General features: G+C 44.6%; 3 protein-coding genes across 7 annotated transcripts; 2 read left to right on the forward strand and 1 right to left on the reverse strand.

Annotated features, from left to right (window-relative positions):
* Nucleotides 1-397: 397 nt before the first annotated feature.
* dennd10 (DENN domain containing 10) lies at nt 398-8,436 on the forward strand. Its single transcript, XM_068328165.1, has 10 exons — nt 398-510; nt 598-732; nt 1,214-1,410; nt 1,508-1,587; nt 1,668-1,816; nt 2,198-2,309; nt 2,388-2,488; nt 2,598-2,705; nt 7,001-7,095; nt 7,312-8,436. Exons 2-10 carry the CDS (start codon nt 687-689, stop codon nt 7,477-7,479), a joined length of 1,056 nt encoding a protein of 351 aa, XP_068184266.1. The 5' UTR covers nt 398-510; nt 598-686; the 3' UTR covers nt 7,480-8,436.
* sfxn4 (sideroflexin 4) lies at nt 8,381-11,961 on the reverse strand. Of its 5 annotated transcripts, XM_068328162.1 has the most exons (14): nt 11,798-11,961; nt 11,632-11,697; nt 10,851-10,907; nt 10,742-10,768; nt 10,487-10,541; nt 10,170-10,195; nt 10,024-10,077; nt 9,871-9,933; nt 9,707-9,769; nt 9,271-9,361; nt 8,981-9,096; nt 8,822-8,907; nt 8,633-8,747; nt 8,381-8,552 (listed from the first exon to the last, which is right to left on the reverse strand). In XM_068328162.1, exons 1-14 carry the CDS (start codon nt 11,834-11,836, stop codon nt 8,475-8,477), a joined length of 936 nt encoding a protein of 311 aa, XP_068184263.1. In that variant the 5' UTR covers nt 11,837-11,961; the 3' UTR covers nt 8,381-8,474. The 5 variants fall into 5 exon arrangements, with proteins under 5 accessions (XP_068184263.1, XP_068184260.1, XP_068184262.1 ...); XM_068328159.1 differs by having other exon boundaries at nt 8,822-9,096; XM_068328161.1 differs by having other exon boundaries at nt 10,742-10,907; nt 11,798-11,942.
* A 112-nt stretch (nt 11,962-12,073) lies between these two features.
* On the forward strand, nt 12,074-20,171 carry prdx3 (peroxiredoxin 3). The gene is made up of 7 exons (XM_068328166.1): nt 12,074-12,215; nt 14,006-14,111; nt 14,560-14,701; nt 16,955-17,090; nt 18,069-18,172; nt 18,690-18,855; nt 19,236-20,171. Exons 1-7 carry the CDS (start codon nt 12,180-12,182, stop codon nt 19,284-19,286), a joined length of 741 nt encoding a protein of 246 aa, XP_068184267.1. The 5' UTR covers nt 12,074-12,179; the 3' UTR covers nt 19,287-20,171.
* Nucleotides 20,172-20,193: the final 22 nt, after the last annotated feature.

Consider the following 20,193-nt stretch of genomic DNA (forward strand, 5'->3'; position numbering starts at 1 on the left):
TCCCTGCCAGAGAGGTGACATTCCACGTCCCAAGAGCCAGCTTCTGTAGCCGGGGATCGGATCGCCAAGGTCCCTGCCTTCGACCACCGCCCAGCTCACAATGCACCCGACCCCTATGGCCCCTCCCACAGGTGGTGAGCCCATGGGAAGAGTGTTTGCAACTTGAATAAGTAATAAGGAATAATTACAATTATTTTACATCACACTGAGTTACATTTAGTTACATTTATTAGTTACATCTGGCCCTTTGAGGACAACCATTATACTGATGTGACCCTCGGTGAAAATGAGTTTGACACCCCTGCTGTAAATCCATTGCATCTATACTCCAGGTCAGAAGGTGGCGCCACTGCATCTCAGACGTTTCTTTTAGTTCAGAAAACCAAAGAAAAAGAAAAGGAAACCGGAAACCGGAAGCAGAGAGCTGACAGCTCTTCCTGTCGCAGGCCGGAGTTCAACAAGGGAAACATTTCCACAGACGTTGTGGAATCTCTCCGTGATTTCGTTCAGGTTGAAATTTCACTTGGTGACAGAAATCTAAGCAGGCTGTTGTCAAACCGGAAGTGTTTGTCGTAACTTTTATCTCCGGGTCTCCAGGTACGTGAGTCCCGTCAGCGTCCAGAGGGGAGGACGCTTGTTGTTTCCTCCGGTTAACCCGTGACTCTGAGCCCTGACAGGGATGGAACATGGCAGCGACTGAAACGCAGCTTATCCTAAGCGTCGGATTAATCGGTAAGTGGAATTCCGCGGCTTTGGTGCTTGTTTCTTGATTATTTCTGTAGCGGAGTTGACTTCCGGTATCGGGGGGGCAGTCACGTGACGCTGCTGGGACTCCTGTCTGCTGACACACAGACGATCTGGTTTCTGTGATCCTGCAGTTTGTGTCCTGTTTTTATTTAATATGTCACCTAAAAAGGTAAATGCTAACCACACAGGCTGTTTATTATGCTTGTGGTGAAGATAAAGTAAAAATCTACTGAGTGTTGATCCATAAAATTGTTTGATTGTATTACATACAATAAAAATGCAGCGTGTCCACCAGACCCATGAATGCTGGCTGAGTAAAAAAAGAATTTAAAAAAAAAAGTGAACTGGTTCCCCAAAGCATCCAGGGAAGCCCGTCTGAAAATGTACAAGATTTAACGCTATCTAACGTCTGTCCAGGTTGTTCTAATAACATTAATGGTTGTCGTTTTATGTGTCCTCTCTCCAGAGAAAGACGTGAATGGAGACACACTATGGGTGTGGTGCTACCCCTCTGTGGGCTCTGACCTCCGAAAGGTCCTGCTCAGTAAGTGTTGTCTAACACAGGGCAGCCGGGATTTTCATATTTTTGTGTTTGGTCAGTTCTGTCGGACCTGGTACTACATCACCACGACGGAGGTACAGGAACCAACAGCTTTACAGAAGGTACAGAGACCTGGAAACAGGAACGTCAGTGTAGAATTCAAAGCTCCGATCCTACTTTTGAACTGAGGTATTTTTGTCACCATTATTTTCCCTCTAGGTCACTCATTTTTCAGTAGTTATTACAGCAAAGGACTTCAATCCTGAGAAGTATGCTGCATTAAGTAGAATACTCTGCAGGTACAGTATTCTACTCACGTTAGTACAATAAACTTAAAGTGTTTCTTCATGCGACTAATGTGTTTGTGTTTATTGGTCAGGGTGTACAACAAACACGGCAGTCCGGTGAAGATGATGGAGGCTTATGTCGCTGTCCTAACCAAAGGAATCTGTCAGAGTGATGAAAACGGCTCATTTCTAATTAAGGACTATGACGTCCGGAAAGCGTATTTGGCTGGTTCAGTCAAAGGTTTGTGTGGATGCTAGCAGGACCCTCTGTAACTGTGCACACAATGTTTGTGAAGTTTTTTCTCTAGTCAGTGGATATTTTTGCCACCCATATTTGCTTTTTAGGTGTTTATGCATCTGCATATAATTTTCCACATAAGATGCACTTAGGTGGAAGGTTTGGGTCTTGTTTAACTCACGTAACTCCAAGTGCAGATGTGGATTTTGTATTATCAGATTTAGATCAGAATTCAGAAATGGGGAACTGTATTTTTGGAGTGGACCAATTAGCAAAGGGTTATAGTAACAATAAAAGAAGGTTAGGGGCTTCATCATCAAAAGGACTGATTCAGAGATTAAAGTGGTTGATCTATTTTAGTTCCATTTGTCTCTCCATCCTCAGACGTGGTGTCTCAGTTTGGAATGGAAACGATCATCCTTTACACTGCTCTGATGCTGAGGAAGAGGATTGTTGTCCATCACCCCAGGATTGAAGCATTATTGGAGTTTACAAGGTACTTAAAGGATTCAGCGTGACATTGGAATCGTTTTGTCGTCTATGAATGGATAAATGTTGATCTTCTTCCCTGTAGAGTTTTGCCCACTCTGGCGTGGCATCGGAAGGACTGGTCCATTGTGCACCCGTACGTACACCTGACCGATGTTGAACTAGAGGATCTGAAGAAATGCCCTGGTGAGATTGTCTCCTGCTTTAATTGCTCCAGATTAAACCTCCTCACAATTGATAATCGTCCACCATCGACACGGTGATATTTGCACCAACACCTTTGCTCTCTCTGCAGGATATGTAGCAGGGTTTGTAGACCCAGAAGTCAGTAACAGAGCAGACTTGTTTGATGTGTTTGTGAACCTTCCAGACAGTGTCATCACGATATCCCAGGGTGCCAAAGGTAGGGGACATTCTAGCAGAAAGCAGGACATTAGTAAGAGTACAGGTAGTCCTCAACATACAAACACAGTTGGTTCACAGAGGCTGTTTGTAAGATGAATTGTTCGTAAGTCATTATTAAATTTCAATCTATAATCTCCATTTGAGGTCATTTAAATGTCATTACTAGTCTAAATACTAAAGTGTTATTCCCTAAGACTGAACAGAAACAATAACAGGACATAAAAACAACACACAATGAAATAAAACCCTCCATCCATCCATCCATCTTCCACCGCTTATCCGGAATCGGGTCGCGGGGGCAGCAGCTTCAACAGGGAGCCCCAAACTTCCCTTTCCCGGGCCACATCCACCAGCTCTGACTGGGGGATCCCAAGGCGTTCCCAGGCCAGTGTTGAGATATAATCCCTCCACCTGGTCCTGGGTCTGCCCCGAGGTCTCCTCCCAGCTGGACGTGCCAGAAACACCTCCCTAGGGAGGCGTCCCAGAGGCATCCGCACCAGATGCCCAAACCACCTCAACTGACTCCTTTCCACGCGAAGGAGCAGCGGCTCTACTCTGAGCCCCTCGCGAACAGCAGTGTTTCTCACCTTATCTCTAAGGGAGACACCAGCTATCCGCCTGAGAAAGCCCATTTCAGCTGCTTGTATCCGCGATCTCGTTCTTTCGGTCATGACCCATCGCTCATGACCATAGGTGAGGGTAGGAACGAAGATTGAACGGTAGATGGAGAGCTTTGCCTCTCGGCTTAGCTCCCTCTTTGTGACAACAGTGCGGTAAAGCGACTGCAATACCGCTCCTGCTGCCCCAATTCTCCGTCCAATCTCACGTTCCATTGTTCCCTCACTCGTGAACAGGACCCCAAGATACTTAAACTCCTTCACTTGTGGAAGGACCTCATTCCCCACTTGGAGAAGGCATTCCACCGGTTTCCTGCTGAGGACCATGGCCTCAGATTTGGAGGTGCTAATCCTCATCCCCGCCGCTTCACACTCGGCTGCAAACCGGACCAGTGAGCGCTGCAGGTCACAGGCTGATGACGCAAACAGGACCACATCATCTGCAAAAAGCAGTGATGCAATCCTCAGGCCACCAAACTGTAAAGCCTCCTCACCACGACTACGCCTCGATATCCTGTCCATGAAAATCACAAACAGAATTGGTGATAAAGCGCAGCCCTGGCGAAGGCCAACAGCTACTCGGAACAAGTCCGACTTACTGCCGAGAACCCGAACACAGCTCTCACTTTGGGCGTACAGGGATTGGATGGCCCTGAAAAGAGGCCCCCTCACTCCATACTCCCGCAGTATTTCCCACAGTATATCCCTGGGGACACGATCATATGCCTTCTCCAAGTCTACAAAACACATGTAGACTGGATGGGCATACTCCCAAGCCCCCTCTAGGATCCCTGTGAGAGTAAAAAGCTGGTCCGTTGTTCCACGACCAGGACGGAACCCACATTGTTCCTCCTCAATCTGAGGCTCGACAATCGGCCGGACCCTCCTTTCCAGCACCTTGGAGTAAACTTTCCCAGGTAGGCTGAGGAGTGTGATGCCCCTGTAATTGGCACACACCCTCTGGTCCCCCTTTTTAAAAAGAGGAACCACCACCCCAGTCTGCCACTCTTTCGGCACTGTCCCAGATTTCCACGCAATGTTAAAGAGGCGTGTCATCCACGACAGCCCCTCAACACCCAGAGCCTTCAGCATTTCCGGGCGAATCTCATCAATACCCGGGGCTTTGCCACCGTGCAGTTGTTTAACTACCTCGGTGACTTCGCCCCGAGAGATTGACTCTGATCCCCCATCATCCTCCAGCTCTGCCTCTGCAACAGAGGACGGGCCATTTGGGGTAGTTGGATTCAGGAGTTCCTCAAAGTGTTCCTTCCACCGACCGACAACCTCCTCAGTCGAGGTCAACAGTGTCCCATCTTTGCTGTATACAGCTTGGATGGTTCCCCGTTTCCCCCTCCTGAGGTGTCGGACAGTCCTCCAGAACAACTTTGGTGCCGTCCGATAGTCCTTCTCCATGGCCTCTCCGAACTCCTCCCACACCCTCTGTTTTGCCTCCATCACAGCCGAGGCTGCAGTCCTTTTGGCCTGTCGGTACCCTGCAACTGCTTCAGGAGTCCCCAGGGACAACATGCCCCTGAAGGCCTCCTTCTTCAGTCGGACGGCTTCCCTGACCACCGGGGTCCACCACGGTGTTCGAGGGTTACCGCCCCTTGAGGCACCCAAGACCTTGAGACCACAGCTCTCAGCTGCAGCTTCAGCAATGGAAGCTTTGAACATCGACCATTCAGGTTCAATGCCCCCAGCCTCCACAGGGATGCACGAGAAGCTCCTTCGGAGGTGTGAATTGAAGGCCTCACGGACAGAGTCCTCCTCCAGACGTTCCCAGTTCACCCGCACTACTCGTTTGGGCTTACCAGGTCTATCCAAAGGTTTCCTCCGCCAACGGACCCAACTCACCACCAGGTGGTGATCAGTTGACAGCTCTGCCCCTCTCTTCACCCGAGTGTCCAAAACACACGGTCGAAGATCAGATGATACGATCACAAGATCAATCATTGACCTCCGACCCAGGGTGCTCTGGTACCAGGTACACTTATGAGCATCCTTGTGTTCGAACATGGTGTTAGTTATGAACAATCCGTGACTAGCACAGAAGTCCAGTAACATAACACCGCTCGGGTTCAGATCAGGGAGGCCATTCCTCCCAATCACGCCCCTCCAAGTGTCTCCATCATTGCCGACGTGTGCGTTGAAGTCCCCCAGGAGAACAATGGAGTCCCCTGCAGGGATCCCTTCAAGGACCCCATTTAGGGACCCCAAGAAGGCCGAATACTCTGAACTGATATTTGGTGCATATGCACAAACAACAGTCAGAGTTTTCCCCCCCACAGCCTTAAGGCGTAGGGAAGCGACCCTCTCATCCACCGGGGTAAACTCCAACACAGCGGCGCTCAGCCGGGGGCTTGTGAGTATCCCCACACCCGCCCTGCGCCTCACGCCTGACGCAACTCCGGAGTAAAACAAGGTCCAACCCCTATCCAGGAGTTTGGATCCAGAACCGAGGCTATGCGTGGAGGTAAGCCCCACCAGATCCAACTGGTAGCGCTCCACCTCCAACACAAGTTCCGGCTCCTTCCCCGCCAGTGAGGTGACATTCCACGTCCCCAAAGCCAACTTCTGCCGCCCGGGTGTGGTCCGTCGTGACCCCCTGTCGTCACTGCCACCCATATGGCAGCGCACCCGACCCCATCGGTCTGCCCTGCGGGTGGTGGGTCCACAGGGGTGGGAAGAATCCACGTTGCCTTTTCGGGCTAAGCCCGGCCGGGCCCCGTGGCAGACCCGGCCACCAGGCGCTCGCTGACGGGCCCTCCGTCCAGGCCTGGCTCCAGACGTGGGCCCCGGGCTTCCTCCGGGCAGGGTCACAGTTTTCCCTTTTCCGTTTTTCATGGGATATTTGAACCATTCTTTGTCTGGCCCTTCACCTGAGACCTGTTTGCCTTGGGTGACCCTACCAGGAGTACAAGACTCCCGACAACATAGCTCCCAGGATCCTTAGGGCACACAAACCTCTCCACCACGTTAAGGTGATGGTTCCTTGGAGAAGTGAAATAAAACCCTGTAATACCATAATGTAACTTTAACATCTCTACCTCTGCTGAATGAATTTTCTTCTTGGGGTTGTAGCGGCTAATCCAAACTTTAATCCACTGAGGTGTTCCACCACACTGACGTGAATGACGCACTGATGTCACTTCCTGGTCATCAAAAGTCAGACACGCCCCTTTATGTCTGATTACTATGTTTTATTTCCATTAAGTTTCTAAGTTAACTCAACCAATAGTTAACATCAAATATCAAATAGAAAAAACATTCAGCGTTAGCATCAGTTAATGCTTCCGGGCTGAAACCTAACCCGACCAACATTGGTTCCTACATCATTTAGTTCCTACAGGAGGACAACCCCATCAATAATTAATAAAATATGAACTAACAGCGAGTAGTGACAGTTTTCAACAGGAAATACCAAAAGACCAGGTGAAGTCTGACATCAGAGCAAACTTTTGACTTGGTCTGATATTTACTGAGTCATTTCAACATGACATATAAAATCTGAGTCTATGTAATGTTAATGTAACGTGCTCGGTGGGGGTTGTGACAGAAAGGCGAACTACAATAACAGGATCTATGAATGTTCGTATCTTGAGGACTACCTGTACTTTGATTACCGAGTGAACAGGACATTGTTTCCCTCTGACTGATGCCCCGTTTCCCGACACAGAGGCTATGGCTATGGGCAAGTTACACAAGGACATTGGCTGTGTGATCGTAGAGTCTGCAGAAGACGCTGACAGGTCAGACAGTCAGGTCATCAAGGTAAGAATTCTGTCTGGACTCAAAACAACAAATGTGCAGTATTTTCTGCACCGTAAGGCGCACCTAAAAGCCTTTTTCTCAAAAACCAGCTGCACCTTGCAATCCAGTGCGCCTTTTATATGATAAAAGTTTAAAAATAGGCCATTCATTCAAAGTGCGCCTAATAGTGCAGGAAATACTTGAATCTGACATAACCAACCACTTGTTCATTTCCAGGATATTTCTCTCAAGACCAAAGAAATCCTTGCCAACTTGGTATCTCTCGCTCACGAGTCTGAAGATGCTAAAATCACATACGAAGGTTTAAAGCGACACCATTTCCCTCCTGCTACTGAGAACTTCCTGTTTCATCTGGCAGCTGCTGAGCAGTTCTTACGGATCTAATCCTGCTGTCACACTTCTGTGGGACGTCTACAGCACGGATGGGTTGTGGTGTTATTGTTGCTGTGAAGGCCTCATCACACTCATAGATATTGAGACGGTGTGTGCGAGGCTCCTTCATGCGGTGCAGGCAATCATCAGGACAGTCTGCTTCTACTGTTTCACCATCAGCTTCATGAGCTCTGTAGATGTGTCCAGCTCCGGCCTGCTGCCTTAAATACTTCAGATGCACTCTGTAATCCTGTTGAATCGTGTTTTCAGGAGGACAGCTAACCTCATTACAGAACATTCAGCTCCATCCCAGTGGCTCCTTCTCAGATACATCTTGGGCTCTCCAGGTCACGCAGTCCAGAACCACGTTTGATACTCTGAAGATTTGGGTTGCACAAGGATAAATATTTTTCCTGTCTCAGCCATGATCAATACTTCCATGATTCAAATGGCTGGTGTTCATAATTGATCTTTTTGAAACCTTCAGTGGTCAAGGTGGATCCCAGTGTGAACTGGGGCTTTCATCATGTCATCAGGATTATTAGTAAATTAGAAAAATAATTCATTTTAATTGTTGACAGACTGTTCTCCATCATCTAAATGTCGTTACCTCATGGTGTTCTGTTTTGGAAAAGATGGAAATGTTTTAGTTGGTTTATTTACATTTTCTAAGAATTGCCATTCTTTTGTTTCACACATCACTTCAGCGCCTCACACAACTGAAACAAAAGCAACCTGGAGTTTTATAAAATATGTAAGCAATAGAAAAAGCAAATGTTGATCAGGACATCTACACCAGCGTATTGATTTAGATTCTGTTATGCCTTACTGTTGAGGTTCTACTTTATTCCAGTCTGAGTCAAACTTCAAAAATAATTTTCTTGTGTGTTTTCTGTACAGTAAGTGAAATTAATCTGATGAAAAATGTGTTTATTTCTATTAATACATTTAACATTCCATCCAAATGAATTATAAATGATGATGAAATGATTTGTTTGTAGAGCAGCTCAGAGTCCTCTGTGGTAGTAGAGCTGTCCGTCGGCCGCTGCAGTCCGCAGCTCCTCTTCCACCATTTCCCTCTTTATCTGTAACACAGGGGGGGGGGGGCTTGAGCCCAGTTTCTCTGAATGATCACATGACGTCACCGGAGGCGGTGGAGTCTTACCGTTCCTAGTTGTGGATAGAGACTGAAGGAGATGGGGATCATCAAGCCCAGAGCAAACAAACAACCCATGTTCCTCAGAAGGATGGCCTTTAAGGCACTGCCCTGGGGGACTCTTCTATGAAGGGGAAAGGGTTTGGTTACGATGGACGGCGTCCACTGGAACACAGAGTCCACTGAAGGGGGACTTACTTCCGGAACAGGAGAGCCAGCAGGTTGGGAAAAGCAGCCGTTGTCCCGAACATCACTGCTCTGGACAAAGCAGTCTCTCTGACAGCCTGAGCAGAGAAAACACTTAAGTTTCCATTCTGAGAAGTTGAGCGTTATGTTCCAATTTTTTTTAAATTTAACCTTCACTCCTGCTGCTTTAGAGAAGCCGACTTGATTTCCGTTGGAATCATAGACTTTGATCCCCGTGTCTGTCTCCTCACTTCTGACAGTATATACATTGGCAAAGGCCAGAAGGGCTGGTGAGTTCAGGAACAGAGCAGGTTAAACAGACCTGCTTGTAAATACCAGCTGATCACACACTGACTTTGAAAAGGAACAGAAAACTCCAACTAGCTTTGTAGTTTAGTGCCAAATTTGTATTGAATAAATACAAGTTAGGGCATTTTAGATTCATAAAAATAAGAATTTACCTGAGAGTGGAACTGGCAGTGCTGTCCTAAAGAAATTCTGGACTGATGGAATCCGTATATTAAGTCTGTTAATGATGATTTGAGGAAGGGCCTGAAATAAAAGGAGAAAAAATGAATTGCTTGTTTTAACAGCAGCAAAACAAATCAGACACGCAGCAGGTGTATCAGTAAAACCTGTCCCGGATTATCAGGAACCCCCTTTAGGCTAATTCTGTTCCTTCTGTTCATCCTTTTTAAGAATATAATGCATTGAAGGATTATAAGGTGTAATTACCCCCATCCTGCAGTGCTTAAAAATGGGAAAAAAACAAAAACTCTGGATCCAGATTATCATTCAAATCTAATTCATTGTCCCATGAGACATATTATCCTAACAAACACCAGCAGCAGGTACTGGTGAGACGTGTGAGGGAGTCGGTTGTGGTGATCTACACACCCCTGCACATGTAGTGTAGGAAACAGTTCCAGCGATCAGCAGCAGCCCGTTCAGAGACGCCTTCTTCTCCAGGTGGAGACAAGAATGGACAGGAAGTGAAGACACAGAACAGCTGAGGATCAATCAGATGAGAACTTCTGAGGTGGTGACATCAGCGTCTCAACCTGTTGCGAGGTGGAGTTTCCATGTATAAAGTTGAACCGAGCGCTGTAACTCTGCAACACGAACTGAAAGAGAGGATCATGACTGTAGGTGAGTGTGTGTTAAAGCCACCGCCTGTGTATCTGTGGATGTGTGAAGTGTGTCAGCTTCAATACCTGCCAAAACAGAGCTGGGGTCACGTTTTTGTGAGGCAAAGAGCTGCAAAGCACCTGAAAAACAAGATCACAAAAACATCCCAATGTTAGTGCACAAACGCTGTCACAATCAGTGTGACTGTGTGTTTCCTGGATGACACACGTACCAGAGGCATCGACATCAGTAGAAAGGCTGGAGAGGAAATCACACAAACAGGGATTATCAGCGTCTTAATCTCAGTTCAAGTATTTCAGTGGTGCAGGATTAATAGCTGTTATTTCAAAACAGTGATTTTTCCATGACTTTAACCAAAATCTGTTCACAGCTCTTTGAGGAAAATTACAGATTCACCACTACGAGAAAAATATTAGCAAAATATACAAACTGGGATGAGAACGGGTTCAAGATGATTATTAGATGCAATTTCTGGTAACAGGTGGAAAACAAAGGTGTGAATATTCAAAAACTTTGATATGAAATTACCTGGAGGACGAAAAGGTAGCGGAAGGGTAGCCCCAGAATCAGCATGGACCGCCGACTGGAAACACAGCAGGGACAAAACATCTAAACACCTTCAAGCCACATCATCTAGATAAGAAAACTTCAAGAGAAGAACAAGTGAATGCTCAGAGACACAGAGATTTACAGCCACGGTCTGGACAGAAACAGTCACGGCAGCGGTGGATGTTTATGCTTGAAAATATACATTAACCTGATGATACTAGCAGAGAGACGTACCAGTGAGAGGTTGGGTAGGTGTGCGTCCTGGAGGGAGAAACGGAAGACATTCAAGTGAACGTGTGATGGGTTCAGAACCCTGTACAGTAAGTACAAACGAAAACTGAACCTGTTCACTGAGTTTCTCTCCACTTCCAAGTCGAGTGTGGGCCTTCTGGATTTCACCCTGAGGAGCGAATCGTCATGACGATCAGACACGGTGAGAAGAAAACATGTTCACCCACAGGGGGGGAGCAATATCCTATGATAGGTTTGTTAGCAAATCACACTGTATATACAGAGCCCATAGTAGATTAGATTAGATATACTTTAATGATCCTAAACAGGGAAATTCACAAAAATTCATATAGACACTGTGTATATCAGCTGCTTTCAATAACAAAATTATAAGTGTATATTAAGTGTATATTTAATTAAGTGTATATTATTTTTTTAATATAAAAATTAATTTAAAAAATATACACTGTACATATCAGCTGCTTTCAATAACAAAATTAGACAAGAATAATTTGGAATTTTTGAAAAGACTTCAAATCTCTGCGGTGCACTGGCGTCACACCCAGAGTGTCCCCTGCTTCTCGCCAGTAAGTCTTTAGGATGGGCTCCCGTAACCCCCGTGACCCACAAAAGCGGAATAAGCAGTTAGGAAGATAAAATGGAATGAGAAGACTTCAAATCAAAGGATTCTCAGACTGCAGTAGTAGAGCTGAAGGTAACGTTTAATCTCTTTTAAGTGTTGCTGTCTAAATTGGTCATTGGAAACAGCAGATGAATGGTCTATTTATAAATATTATGTGTGTGTACACACACACACACACACACACACACACACACACACACACACACACACACACACACACACACACACAGTTGTGTATGGAGCCACTCACACCAGAGGACAGCAGGAGCAGCGGGTCCAGGACATCAGCCCAGATTTTCAGGCGACTGAAGAAAGACTGAAGGAGAGAAATGTTACCCTTCGACTGAGAATCAGAAGATCGACACAGTTTTATTAAATGACGTGTTCTCCACGTCACGACGCGGCCGTGGACTCACCTGTCCGTGGACTTTCCAATACAGGAGGTTCGGATCCATCTGCACCACGAATGTTTTTATGCATTAAACAAAATCCTCTGCGGTCAAATCCCGCACAGAAACTACTTCCGCCTTCAACCACGTGCTCAGCAGTGGGCGGGGACATGCTGCGTTCAAAGACATCGGATAATCGGACGTTACACGTTTGATCAGATCCAAAATGATGTCTCTGTCTTTGACCTAATTTTTTAGAAGCGTTTGTCTTCTGTCCTTGATGATGATTTCTGCATGACTGATAGATCGTGTTGTTATTAAGGTAAATAGTTTTTCATTTTTACGTTGGAAACGTACGTAAATGACGTAATAACCGACCGACCCGCCCTCCTTTCTGACGTAATTCAAGATGGCGGCCATCGCAGGACGAATCCTCAGGACCTCCGTAAGTGGAACCCCAACTTCACCTTCATTGTGGAGCCTGTTCGGTCCTGGTCCGGTTAAACCGGTCAGCCGACAGCTGTCTGTACCGGTGTCAGGGAGTAGTCCACACGGTCACGTCCGTGGCGACAAACCGGTGAGCGCGGTCCGTGACGGGGGACCGTGTGGGGCTCAGGACGCAAAATTATTCTTTACTAATTCACACCAATAATAAATTATTATTATTTATGATGATGATTCGCTCACGAAATGCTCTTAAGTTATGTAATATTAATTTTTAGTGTTACTGTAAAAAGTGAACTTGAACAGTGTTAACAAGGATCAGGCACAACTTTATAATAGTGAGTTCATTAGAGACGCTGGGAAATCAGATGACCTTCACGCCTCGTGTCTGTGGACTAGTGAGCGTTACACTAGTGAGCGTTACACTAGTGAGGATTACACTAGTGAGGATTACACTAGTGAGCGTTACACTAGTGAGCGTTACACTAGTGAGCATTACACTAGTGAGCATTGCACTAGTGAGCATTACACTAGTGAGCATTACACTAGTGAGCATTGCACTAGTGAGCATTGCACTAGTGAGGATTACACTAGTGAGCATTGCACTAGTGAGCGTTACATTAGTGAGCATTACACTAGTGAGCATTGCACTAGTGAGGATTACACTAGTGAGCATTGCACTAGTGAGCATTGCACTAGTGAGGATTACACTAGTGAGCATTGCACTAGTGAGCGTTACATTAGTGAGCATTACACTAGTGAGCATTGCACTAGTGAGGATTAGATAGATAGATAGATACTTTAATAATCCCGGAGGAAATTGCATACACTAGTGAGGATTACACTAGTGAGCATTACACTAGTGAGCGTTACATTAGTGAACATTACACTAGTGAGCATTGCACTAGTGAGGATTGCACTAGTGAGCGTTGCACTAGTGAGCGTTACACCTGTGAGCATTCCACAGACCCCAGTAGGTGGAGGACACATGTCCCGGTGGTCGATGGATTTCAGCTCCCGACAGGAACTCGTTTATTTCCAGAAAAAAAATTGTTAGTTCTATATTAGTTTTTATTCTAAATTAACATATAAAGTATGTAAATTAAATGCATACATGCGCTGGACATAACTCAACATTTACATAGTTAATTGTGTTGTTGATATGGACTCATGCTTTTACGCAAGTTACATCAACGTACATTGTACATACTATATAATCTCAATATTTATAAATAAATATATGTTTTACAGTTTTTGTAGTTGGTAGATCTTTTTGATTTGATCATTTTCTAAGTAGCTCAAATGCTGAAGAAGTGTGAGCTCCCCCTTTTGTCACAAATGTATGCATACAAATGAAATTTGCTCCAGGGTTTATTGTTTAGGTAGTGGATCATGGCTGAAACTCACAATATATATTCATTTCTTTTACGTGTGACACATGTAAAAGTTTCATGAGTTTGAAGGTCTAAAAAATATTTTTTAGAAAGTAAAAAAACAACAACATCCTGTCATTGCAGTGGAGCATTTGCAGCGATCTATTATCATGTTGTAATGATCTGGAGGTCGTGGGTTCTGTGTGGTTCACCCGTTTGACATTTACGAAGCAGAAATTCACATTTTTAATTGTTTACACTCAGCCTTGTACCTCTAACCTCTGACACCTCATCGTCAAAATATAACTGGGTTATAACGTCACGATGCTGGCACAACGTCTGAATGTGCTGCCAGACTATTAATCAAAACAGCTGTTTGTTTGTGGATTATTTGTGATCAATGATTGATTTTCTTTAGGCACTAGCAAGAGGGTTGAAAGCCTCGGCCGCCTGTCACCGTGGAGCTGTGGGGGCGGCACGAATCCTGTCCAGCCCGGCCCTGCAGAGAGCCTGTTTCTCCACAGGTACGTACCGGTCCACTGTCATGGAGCATGTGGGCTGTTCCCGATGGGATGGCTAGAACCATTTCTGGTATAACAATGGTTCTATCAGTTTTTCACCACATAATAAAATCAGTGGTAAAATAAAGGATTGTTTTCCAGAGCTGTGTTTATAAGTAAATCCTCATTTTTGTTGAAAAAGCATCACATTATCTTTTCACTTTCAACTATGGGAGGTCATGTTTTTATCTGTATTCGCTTATTTATTAGTTTGTCTGCAGGATTACACACAAACTACTGAACAGATTCCCATTGGGTCTCATTCCAGAATAGACAAGTTTAAGGATTCAAGTTTTCATATGAGAAAGAAGAGTTTATCATCGATGAATAAATATTTCAGTCTCATCTTTTCTGACACCTGGTTTTAGGGGAGGAATAAATAATTAATTCATACTCAATTTTTCTCTAACAGGCCCTTCCAGATGGGGCGCTTCGGTCACCCAGCCCGCCCCTGACTTCAAGGCCACAGCGGTTCATAACGGGGAGTTCAAGGACATGAGTCTCGCTGACTTCAAGGGCAAATACCTTGTTCTCTTCTTCTACCCACTGGATTTGTGAGTGTTATTTATTCCCACTGAGGATGGAGAGACTAACAGAAGGACTGTTCTCACCTTGGTCGCATTCGGTGCTGAAATATGATTGGATAAATGCTCTACCATAATGCTCAACACTGGCAGTGGTGTAATCAAGCAGGTGTAATACGACATGAGACAACTGTGGAGAATAATTTTATTTACATGTTTAATAAAAATTAAATGTACTTTGTTGAGTTTAGGCCAGCAGAGAAGGCCTTGCTGGCCCTGATGGCTCCCCACTGGTAAAACAGCAGATAAATGTTGAAAATGGAAAAATGTCTTTTAATTTTTTACTTTCAGGCACATTTTGGATTTAATTCCAGCAATATATTTAAAAAAGTTGCAGCAGAGACAAAAAACAAACCGGTTAGGTGTAGGTTAGGTGTAGGTTAGGGTTAGGGTTAGGTGTAGGTTAGGGTTAGGTGTAGGTTAGGGTTAGGTGTAGGTTAGGGTTAGGTGTAGGTTAGGGTTAGGTGTAGGTTAGGGTTAGGTGTAGGTGTAGGTTAGGGTTAGGGTTAGGTGTAGGTTAGGGTTAGTTGTAGGTGTAGGTTAGGGTTAGGTGTAGGTTAGGTGTAAGTGTAGGTTAGGGTTTGGTGTAGCTAAAGTCAGGTGTAGGATAGGGTTAGGTGTAGGTTAGGCTTAGGTGTAGGTTAGGGTTAGGTGTAGGTTAGGGTTTGGTGTAGGTTAGGGTTTGGTGTAGGTTAGGGTTTGGTGTAGGTTAGGGTTTGGTGTAGGTTAGGCTTAGGTGTAGGTTAGGGTTAGGTGTAGGCTAGGGTTTGGTGTAGGTTAGGGTTTGGTGTAGGTTAGGGTTTGGTGTAGGTTAGGGTTAGGTGTAGGTTAGGGTTTGGTTTAGGTTAGGGTTAGGTGTAGGTTAGGGTTAGGTGTAGGTTAGGGTTTGGTGTAGGTTAGGGTTTGGTGTAGGTTAGGGTTTGGTGTAGGTTAGGGTTTGGTGTAGGTTAGGGTTAGGTGTAGGTTAGGGTTTGGTGTAGGTTAGGGTTTGGTGTAGGTTAGGGTTAGGTGTAGGTTAGGGTTAGGTGTAGGTTAGGGTTAGGTCAGGTGTAGGTTAGGGTCAGGTGTAGGTTAGGGTTTGGTGTAGGTCAGGTGAAGGTCAGGTGTAGGTTAGGGTTAGGTATAGGTCAGGTGTAGGTTAGGTCTGGGTTAGGCTTAAATATAGGTTAGGGACAGGTGTAGGTTAGGAACAGGTGTAGGTTAGGGTTAGGTGTAGGTTAGGGTCAGGTGTAGGTTAGGGTTAGGTGTAGGTTAGGGTTAGGTGTAGGTTAGGGTTAGGTGTAGTTAAGGTCAGGTATAGGTTAGGGTTAAGTGTGGGTTAGCGGCAGGTGTAGGTCAATGTTGGGTGTAGGTCAGGGACAGGTGTAGGTTAGGGTTAAGTGTAGGTTAGGGACAAGTGTAGTTTAGGGTTAAGTGTAGGTTAGGGTTACGTGTAGGTCAGGTGAAGGTCAGGTGTAGGTTAAGGTTAGGTATAGGTCAGATGTAGGTTAGGTCTGGGTTAGGCTTAAATGTAGGTTAGGGACAGGTGTAGGTTAGGGACAGGTGTAGGTTTGGTGTAGGTTAGGTATAGGTTAGGGTTAGGTTTGGTGTAGGTTAGGTGTAAGTAAGGGTTAGGTGTAGGTTAGGGTGAGGTGTAGTTAGGGTTAGGTGTAGGTTAGGGTTAGGTGTAGGTTAGGTGTAGGTTGGGTGTAGGTTACCTCTCTACAGGATGATAACATGACTGGGTATGACGAGAGCATCTTGGAGAGCTTGAGTCTTTCTGAAGTGAGGATGGGAGGGGCTTCATCAGTCTGACAGACTGGCCCACACAGCATCATTACAAGCGTCTGACAGTCTCTCAGTCCATGACGCAACAGGCAGACTGGAAACCAGTACTGGATGGTGGAGTTCTTTGGGCCATCAGAGGGCGCAGAACCAAAGCTCTAGTCAAGACTTTGCAGCAATGTGTTCTACCAAGTACACAAGTAGTCTTGTTCAGGGAAGGTCAGACCAGTCTGCATGTGTTACAACTTGTTCTAGTTCACTACTACTTAGTGTTGTAGAAGTGATCCAACACAGCAGTAAACACAACCATGTGATTTTCAATTGGGGTTTCAACAACTTGCCAATCAATGCATAATTATCTGACACAAATGTAAAATTTGAAGCATCTCAGTGGGTTTGTACTACATGTATTTAAAGTTCATTGACGGGGCTTTTTCATTTTATTTGATTATTTTTCAGCACCTTCGTGTGTCCGACAGAGATTATCTCGTTCAGTGACAAGGCCAACGAGTTCCACGACATTAACTGTGAGGTGGTGGGCGTGTCTGTGGACTCTCACTTCACCCACCTGGCGTGGATCAACACTCCACGCAAGGTTCTGCCTCTGATTACTGAGTAACTGATGTGTGAGGATGAACTTTGAGTGTTTGTTTGTTCCTTGAGTTGAGTCATGAGGGGGCCACTGGTAAATGAATGACTGTATGATCCAATTCAACAACCTGGTGTCATCAGTCTGATCACACGTCTTCAGATAAATCACACTGCTCCTATCTGGCATTATCATCTGTCTCCACTGACTATGATGGAAGTCTAGTAACCCCAGGCGAGGATTTCTCAGGAGACAAATGTCGTCACCAGAAGCTATTTATTGTAGCTAGATGTGCTTCAGGGGACAAAAGATTATTGTTCCCATATCTGAACCTTCTTGAATGATTCCTGGTGTTATCAGTTCTGAACATGTGCGAACAAACAGAAACAATGTTCTTATCGCAAAGAATGAAGTAACTTACTGCACAGCATTTGCTAAATTTATGAGACGGTTACGATAATTAATGTTCCAATTTATAATGCTTCCTATCCTAATCCTAACTGTTTACGGTCGGCTCGTGAGGGAGATGTAGACCAACACTAGTGGTTCCAAAAGTTAAGTAATTAAGTAATACAGTAATGTATACATACAGTTAAGTAATTAAGTAAGTAATACAAGGCAAAAGCAAAAAGAAGCATGGCGTTAGGAGGGACCATGACAGCATGACAGTCTCATTACTGCTTGTTACCAACATGACATCTTCCTGAAAGTCTTTTTACTTTCTTGTTACTCTGGACTGATTTGATCTACTTCCAGGACCCCCACTGATATTATCATTACGATCATTATTATTATTGGTAGTAGTGTTGTTATAGAAGTAGTTAGAAATCCTACTTGACTTGGAAAAAAAAATTAACTTCCCTACAGGAATATTATATGACATCTATACAATGGTGTATTTTGATAGATTTTAATGGTGTCATCATGCAGTATTATTACTGTATTGGCGGGGGTAACCGTGTTGTTTTCATGTTGTTCACCCAGACTGGAGGTTTGGGCAACATCCACATCCCCCTGCTGTCTGACCTCAACAAACAGATCTCTAAGGACTATGGGGTGTTACTGGAGGGGCCAGGCATCGCACTGAGGTGGGTGTGTTAGGGGCTTTTCATTTAGTCACAGATTGTCATTGACTATTGTTGTTAATAGAGAAATTAATGCTACTGATTCTCAACGAAATCAATTAGTCAATCAATCACTCAGTCAATAAACCCTTGTCTTTTAAGATCCATCATCATTTTGTTGCAGTGTTTACAGTCGTCTCTTGATGGGTGATTTTAAGGTGACGTTGAAGGTTGCTCATATATTTCAAACGTTATACACCGCTCAGCAAAGGGGTGGAGGACATGACATGAAAAAGATTATTTCCGGTTACTTTTTTTGTTATAAAGGCCCATTATTGAAACTTGAATAGAATTTCAGACCAAATCCAAATACTGCTAAGATGCTGGCAGTTTGTGATGAGATGTTCACGATGTGGATGTAATAAATTCCCCGTCGCAGCAGAGAGCTGCTCATGTTGGTGTGATTTTCAGGCCTCCATTCTCTTTAGTTTGTGTGAACTTGATGCCAGCCTGGTGACGCGTGTTCATTCTTGTCCCACAGGGGTCTGTTCATCATCGACCCCAGTGGGGTGGTGAAGCACATGAGCGTGAACGACCTGCCGGTGGGTCGCTGTGTCGAAGAAACCCTGCGCTTAGTGAAGGCCTTCCAGTTTGTGGAGACCCACGGGGAGGTGTGTCCGGCCAGCTGGACCCCCGACTCCCCAACGGTGAGTCCTGTTGAAGATACCTGGAGATGCTTTTCCCAACACCGTCCAATCAGAATTAAAAGTGTTCTGTCCCTGTGTGTGGTCCAAACTGGAGCTCGTTTAGACGTGACCCTGCTGCCTTTTCCCAGTTACATAAATTATTAGGGCTACAAATGAGATGTAATTCACTAAAGTTCATGTACAACCTGAAGTACTTTAACATATTTATAAAATCTAAATGTTAAAATAATATTTAGAGTTTTCCAGTGTATCCAAACAGATATGGTGCATTTCTTGTCCAAAGCGGTTTGTGTGGGAGGGGGGCATGTTGTGTTCAGATAACTAATTCACTGATAAGCAAATTCTGAATGTGTAATTTTGTGTAACTGCTTGTTTTTCAGATCAAACCCAACCCAGAGGGGTCCAAAGAATACTTCGAAAAAGTCAATTAAATGCAAAGTTTACAACTCTCAACCTAAAATAGATGTTTGGAATCTACAACTTATATTGTAATCCTTAAGATGAGTGTACACAAATTGTATTCCTCAGAGGCTTACAGTATGAATAAATGAATGTCAGCCGTTTCCTGTTTAAAAAAAATATTCACCCTCACAATCAAAACACTTAACATCTGTACGTAAACCTGTTTATTTTCTCTCTTTTTACAGCAAGTTAATACGCAGGTTCAAAATTGTGTAATCAGACACTGGTACACAACATGAGATGCAACAAAAAAAAAAATCAACTTTAGTGTGGGAGAACTGGTAATGAAGGGAAAGGATTGCCACTTCTCATACGAGCAGGGTACATATTGTATTTACATAAAATGGGCAGACAAAAAAAAAAAAGTGTTGGATAACACCCTGCAGCACGGTGTGATGATGAAACATCTAATTTAAGTGTACATTAACTTGACTTTGTACAGTATGTTTGTTGAAACAAAGCGAGTGCCTCATTCCTTCTGACATTCACAAATGATGTTCAAGTTTAGACGACGGAACCAAAGGCTTACTAGAAAGATTTAGAGCTTTCCAAAGCTATAAATAAAACATAACGTCAAACAGAATTGTCCATTAGCAGGCCTACTGGTACCTCAAAATGTACCATTACATTTTGAGTCGGGGGGTGGGGGGGTGGTGGAAAAAAAAGCGTTGATGCAATGAGCAGATGGTTAAAACTTCATGCAATTTCAGGCAAGATGTAACAATGCCACCGGCCCCATCCCAAGCACGAAACAAAGACAGAAACCGAACTCATTGATTCGTTTAAAAAAAACAAAAACCAACCCTGTTGTAAATCTGTACAACAAAAATACATTTGGGATCTACATTTAAAGGTACATTGAGGTTATATACACTC

The sequence above is a fragment of the Antennarius striatus genome, chromosome 11 (genome assembly GCF_040054535.1).
Source record: "Antennarius striatus isolate MH-2024 chromosome 11, ASM4005453v1, whole genome shotgun sequence".
Classification (NCBI taxonomy): Eukaryota; Metazoa; Chordata; class Actinopteri; order Lophiiformes; family Antennariidae; genus Antennarius; species Antennarius striatus.